The sequence below is a fragment of the Solea solea genome, chromosome 13 (genome assembly GCF_958295425.1).
Source record: "Solea solea chromosome 13, fSolSol10.1, whole genome shotgun sequence".
Lineage (NCBI taxonomy): Eukaryota > Metazoa > Chordata > Actinopteri > Pleuronectiformes > Soleidae > Solea > Solea solea.
Genome location: NC_081146.1, coordinates 6,656,582 through 6,663,214, shown reverse-complemented (window position 1 = coordinate 6,663,214; position 6,633 = coordinate 6,656,582). Strand labels below are relative to the sequence as shown.

The 6,633-nt window shown below is 40.9% G+C and overlaps 1 protein-coding gene across 1 annotated transcript; it reads left to right on the top strand.

The window, feature by feature from the left end:
- Positions 1 to 599: 599 nt before the first annotated feature.
- Positions 600 to 6,633, top strand: sbk3 (SH3 domain binding kinase family, member 3). Its single transcript, XM_058648024.1, has 4 exons — positions 600 to 928; positions 3,091 to 3,238; positions 3,732 to 3,934; positions 5,506 to 6,633. Exons 1-4 carry the CDS (start codon positions 923 to 925, stop codon positions 6,283 to 6,285), a joined length of 1,137 nt encoding a protein of 378 aa, XP_058504007.1. The 5' UTR covers positions 600 to 922; the 3' UTR covers positions 6,286 to 6,633.

Below are 6,633 nucleotides of genomic sequence, written 5' to 3'. Positions count from 1 at the left end.
ACTTTATTATGTCCTTTTATTTTGATTGTTGCTTTGGCATTATTTGATTTAATCTGTTTTGGTTTTTTACCTTTTGTACAATATTCTTTTACATTTTTTTGTAAATACCTTTTTCTCTCTTTATTTGATCCATTACAGACATAAGCACACGTTTAAAAAAAACAGAAAAAAAGAAAGAGCCTGGAATGTATAAAAAATGTATAATAACTTTGTCACGGTAAGTAAAGGTAATAAATTATTTGACATAACATAATTGGGGGTATCATATATTACAGAAAGTTTCAGGTGTAATGCAGACATCCCTCCTGCATACCTGTTAATTAAATGAGGATTCCTGCAGTGTGGGGAGAATTCACTGACTGGCTTAGAGGGTGAGAAAGAGAAATGGAAAGGGGAGGGGGGCGGGGGGGTTCAGCGTGACTGACAGCTGAGGAGAGAGATATGGGATTCTGCAGTGAAGCTGTTAAACAGACTGGAAAATGTGGACTAGTACATTGTTGTACACTAGAGAGGGGGCGCACGCATGAGAGTGGGTAGGGGTGGGGGGAGAAATATCTTGTAGCTGGTTCACATGTATTTGCCAGCATAACAGATGAGAGGCTGCGAGAGGGAGTTGGCACAAGAGTAGGAAAGAGGGAGAGAGAGAGAGAGAGAGAGAGACAGACAGAGAGAGAGTTGTGTGTGAGTCTCATGGGGAGACACACACACACAGTCAATATCCAGATCTCCAGCAGACGTTTATGACCCTCCTCTATAAAGTTGCAGTGCTGTTGCATGGAACCACGGAACAATACTGTAGATCTTCAGCATAGAACAGTAGCGTGTTCCACCTGACAGCAGCTTCGTAGGAGTTTAAAGTCTTCCTTTAGATGCTGAAAAGAGTAAAGACACAGTGAGCAGAGATCAACCAACCGAACACAAAATGACAGTAAGTATTATGCTTTGATTGCATCAAATCTAATCTTATTGGTCAACCTACATTTAAAAAAAAACAAAAAAAACCAACAATCATCATATTGTGCTGCAAAAAAAACATGAAACTGAAACAATTCTGTATGTGCAAATGTTTATGTGGGTTTTATATGATATTACATCCATGCGATGTGATGACATGCAGACATGGTGCTTATTCAGTGACTGAGGCTGCAAATGCTTCTTCAGGATTTTCAGCTTGTAGGAGTTAATCGCGTCTACTGGACTTCAAATTTGTTAATGAAGTTAGATCCTTTATTAAAATCACTTGTTGCCCTCTGCCAAGGCTCAGTGAACTAATAAGGGTTTATATGATACTCATCTCAGCCTGCAAGGACAAGAAAAACATTGCACTTCTGTTGCAAACAAATGGTTTAGATGCTTGTGTGACGATTTATAAGTCAGAGCCATTAAATCAAAGTTAAACTGTGACCCAGATAACTCCAACTGCAGGACATATTCAGAGGGTAATCAATTATATTCAGTTGGCATGAGGGGAATGGGGAGCAGCAGAAGAATGTAATAATGTGATAACCAGAACCCGTGTTAATCACTGTGTGTATGAAACCCTACTGAGATTTGAATTCTACATTTTAACATGGTGAAAGAGCATAGACAACTAGGGGAAACACCCAGAGGGTGCAAACTGCTACCAAGGCGGCTCAGTTTCATGTCTGGATCACCATCAGAATCTTACCATTTCTTGCTCGGGCCGTAATCCTCACCCCCAAAATCTGTTCTTAACTAATTGAACATTTGCTGCTCATAATTCCTAGTCTCTATATCGGTTATTCTCATCATTTCAGACTCTGTCCTGCAGAAACACTGTGTCTCCAGTTGTACTTTGTGCGTTTGGGGATTGTTTCAAATACATAGTATACATATCTGAGCTTCAGAAAAGGTAACTTTATTGAGATAAAAAACTGGAGGTCATTGGTGCACCTGCAGAGCAGCATCACTTTATGCATCACTGATCCTGAAGCGGCTGTATTTAGAGAGTAATCCTGTTATACAAGTGCCAAGCAGCACTTTGGGACTGGCTGAAACCTGCAGTGTTATTTTTGGATGTCCATCAGATCCATTTGTCAGACATTTGTCAACTTACAACTGAGATCTAGCCATTTCTCTCGACCTCAGGCATGGCATTACTCAAATCACGTACACAAATAAATCCCAAGCAGTCATTTGATCTCTTATCAGCAACACAGATGAATTGGTGATTGAAAAATTTATGACCATAATCAAGTTTATCATCTTACGGTACAAACCTGACAACTGGATTCATATTAGTGCAACAACCAAGAGACATGTACATACATGCAATGATGTAACAGAGGTAATCTAATTAAGTTCAGTTACGCAACATGTAAGGTCAAAAGTAAAAATACGTGATCCCCCCGGCAATTGCTTTAAACATTTTTTAGTGTGTTAAGCTGTGTGCTGGGGTACGTGGAGGGAGATATACTATAGTTCAAAGACAGTCATCACTGATGTGACTTATGATCACACCTACAGTTTAAGGCATATGGATGCCTTAGATGACTGACAGACAGACAGACAGACAGACAGATGGATGGACACAGACAGACAGACAGATGGATGGATGGACGGACAGATGGAAGGACAGATGGACGGGCGGACATAGACAGACAGATAGATAGAACCAAGTATTTCCAAGTATAGAAATAAAATATTAAAATTGGATATAAAAGTAAAATAAAACATTAAAATGTGATATAAAAGTAGATTAAAATATTAAAATGTAATATAAAAGTAAGATAAAATATAAAATTTAATATAAAAGTCAATGTGGTGAAGCAGTATAAACCATGTTCTATGAATGTCTGCCAGGTGCATGCTGGGGTAGCACAGACTTATTTAACTTGTAGTATCAGAATAAAAATCAATAAGAGTAAACAGATGAGTATGAGATGAGATCAGTACAACCGATGGGATGTATGGGATATTAAGTTGCAAAGCTCACATTATGCAACAAGCCTTTTTTTATTCTGTGAAGTTATGGATCACCACTTGCCGCTCAAGATGAGGATCTCCTTTCTCTTGACGCCATCATGTGCAGACACTAAATATGAATTTGTGTGTGTGTGCACTCCTCAGGCTGCAGCAGCTCTGGAACTTGATGAGCTGTGTTTCCTGTCAGCGCAGTCCATGCCCAGTCTGAAAGTATCCGAACACTTCCAGGTGGTCAAGCTCCTGGGACAAGGATCCTATGGGAAGGTTGTTTTGGCTGTGCACAGAAAGAGAGGTGAGTTCAGGACTCAAGGTGAAAGCTCATGTCAGACTGAACTGACAGTTTGTTAGAATGTGTGAAACCGCCATTCAAACGTCCAGGTGCTAAGTCTTGAAGAGTTAGGATTACGCTCTAAAACCTCCTCCAGCCTCTTCTGAAATACGTGAAATGTCATAACTCCGGTGCAGCACATTCATCTCAGGCTCATGTTTCTGTCTAATGAAGAAAGTGCCTATGTTGTGTGGGCTTAGCGCTGCAGTAATGTGATGACAGATCAGTCTTTTGATAGTGTTCACTAATCTTTTGCTCTTCTCTTTCTGTAATGAAGCGCTTTACTACATTCTCTGGGTTAGAGTTGCTGCAACTGCACTATACCAGGAAATAAAGTCTTCCCAAAGGGGAAGTTATATTTGTTCACAGTGTCACTGATGGACATTCCATCAGTTCAATCCAGTTTCACTTTAGAATGTGACTAAAGGCTGATGTGATGTTGCTTCATCCCTCTCAGGAACTCCTATGGCTCTGAAGCTCTTCCCTCGTCAGTCTACCTCCCTCCACTCTTTCCTGCGTGAATACAACCTCTCCCTTTCTTACTGCACCCATCCTTCTCTGACTCGGGCTCTGGGCATCTTCTTTTCCACACCAACCTACTATGTGTTTGCACAGCAGGCCGGACTGTACGGTGACCTCTACAGTGTAATAGTGTCAGAGGTCAGTTCAGCTGCTAATCTGTGGCATGAAATGTGTTGTCAATGCCTCGTATGTTGTGACCAGCCTAACATGCTATGAAGCAGGAAGTTTCAGCAGAAACGACAAACAAATGCAAATGTTATGCAACAGCAGATGAAATGAGAACTTATTTCTTTTTACTCTAGTTTACCTTTGCGATGTAATACTTTTATGTGGCAACTAAAACGAGCAAAAAAAGTTTTTTAAGGTTACGTTAACAGTAGGGCTGAACAGTTAATCAAAATCTTTAAAAATTGCACTACGGCCTACTGCAATTTTCAATTTTCAAGCCAAAATGTGTGTCAAAACATAATTTTAGATGAATTATTGTTTTGATCTATGCACATCTTATTCTACAGACTGAAGAGAACGTCTTTGTTTCCCACAGATCTGCACAAAGATCACACAGTAATCATTTTAAACATGTTTTTCAAATGAAAATGAGAATAATGATGTAAAATTTACGATATCACGATCACAATTCCTGTCAAATTATAGATTATAGATTTAACAGTACTTTAATAAGTGAGGGAAAGCACAATTTAAATGATCATTGCCATTCATTATCTAAGAGATGTATAAAAATATGTACAGGAGCTACCTTAAACATGGAACTTATTTGATTCATTTTCATGTGGAGTTTTTAGGGCAGTGAGGCTTTTTATGGTTTGATAAGGTTCAGTGTTTCCGACCTCTAGCTGCAGGTCACAGTTCAGGTATTGGGTAATTGGCGGTGGTTAGCATAACAGACCAAAACACCAAACATAAAATACATAAAAATATAATGAATACATTTACAGGCTGTGCCATTATCAGTGAAACCAGTGTTTCAATTGACCTTGTTGTCTTCATCTCTAATCTTTCCCTAACCTGAACCAAAGTATGTTTATCATGCAAAGGACGATTCACTCTATTTTCTATACTAACAGTGTTGTCTAACCCTAACCCAGTATAACTGAAAGTCGACAATGTTGTCAGTCAGATACAGTAGTGTGCGTTTGCAGTGTGGCTGTCATTGAAATAAACCCATGGAAAGTGGAACTGCTGACCAAGTGGTTTCAGGCTCTCGTTCCTGTCAGCGGAGGCTTGAGACGTGCTGGAAAACAGCGTTCAGCTGAACCCACTTCTGTGATTGTGTCACTGCCAGTAACATAATAGAGCAGCGATAAGAGTAAGGGCAGCCCGCTCTCACTGAATGGAGCGGGAGCATGTGACACAGAGCAGGGATTTCCAAGAGCATCACCAGCAATTTAGATGACGCAGATTTGGTTTGTCCCTGTGCCAGTAATGTAGTGTTCTCACTGTACAAACTATTCTTTAGCTAATGTTTAAAATGAAAGTTGCACAGATTCATAGAATGTATTTTCCACCTTGAAGCACCTGGAGGGCTGTGTATTGATTAAATACCTTTGATAGGGTATCAATGTTGATATCTGGGCTTCAATACCAGTTTTTTTACAGTTTAAAAATGTTCCCCCTGTGATCATGGTTCTCTGTTCAATCTAACAAAGAACAAAAGTGTTGAAGTGTGATAGCCTGTGTCTCTGTTGCAGGTTGGGGTGGATGAAGAGTGTGTCCAGAGGGTGATGGCCCAGCTCAGCAGTGCTGTTTCGCACCTCCACTCCCTGGGTTTTGTTCACCGTGACATCAAACCCGAGAACATCTTTCTGTGCGACAGTTCCTGTCGCTGGGTCAAACTGGGTGATTTTGGCCTCGCCCGGGCCATTGGGACCTGTGTCCGAGCCGTCTGGTACGAGTCGCCGTTCTGCACCCCAGAGGTGGAGCCAGCAAAGAAAGCTGAGAAGGAGGTGGAGAGAAGGCTGAGGGAAGGGACTGAAGAGGAGATGGAGGACATTTGGGTAACAGTGGAGCCTTGTATTGACAGTTGGGCCCTTGGTGTACTCGTCTACTGCCTGTTAACTGGCTGCTTCCCCTGGGAGGAGAGCACCCATGATGACCGGGGCTATTCCCGGTTCAAGGAGTGGTTTATCAGAGACACAGAGCAGAAGGAGAAGATCAGACACGCTGAGTGGGAGAGTGAGGAGGACAGTTACATAATTATGAAGGGAAACCCAAGAGACAACCCTCTGCCTTCACAGTTTGAAGGCCTCAGCCCTCTTGTGATGACACTTCTCAAGGAGCTGCTCCACCCTGAGCCCAAAAAGCGCGGAAGCCCGGAGGAGATCCTGAGCTACCTGGGAGGACCGTGGCTGATGGCGACAGAGAGAGAGGAGAGGAGGAAAGCAGAGGAGGCAGAGAAGGAGGCCAAAAAAATACGAGAGGGAGCAGGGGTGGAGGGGAAACTGGTGAGGGAGGGACGGGGGGAGAGATAAGCTTTGTCTTTTTACATTTTTTTTAAGTCTTTTTAAAGTCTTTACACAAAAAATTAGATTTTTTTTAAATGAATGTAGCATTTCTGATGATGAGAAAAACACTGTCCCTTTCTGCATGTAAATATAGATTTCACAACATTTCAAATGAAAACTATGAGGTGCTGTATTTTTCATATTTTTTTTATAAAAAAAAGAGTTTAGTCACTTCCAGTGATACATGTATTCCAATGTGTGCGTGTGTGTTGTGTATACTTATGTTACAGGAGTCTATAGATGATTATGTAGATGTTTTTTAACATTGAGATGTATTATGATTTTAATATACATATGTGCTGTAATTGTTTAAAT

Coding starts and splice junctions, on each gene's coding strand:
- sbk3 (XM_058648024.1), top strand. Junction 3,239..3,731: donor GGCTGTGCACAGAAAGAGAG/GTGAGTTCAGGA, acceptor CATCCCTCTCAG/GAACTCCTATGGCTCTGAAG. Junction 3,935..5,505: donor ACAGTGTAATAGTGTCAGAG/GTCAGTTCAGCT, acceptor TCTCTGTTGCAG/GTTGGGGTGGATGAAGAGTG.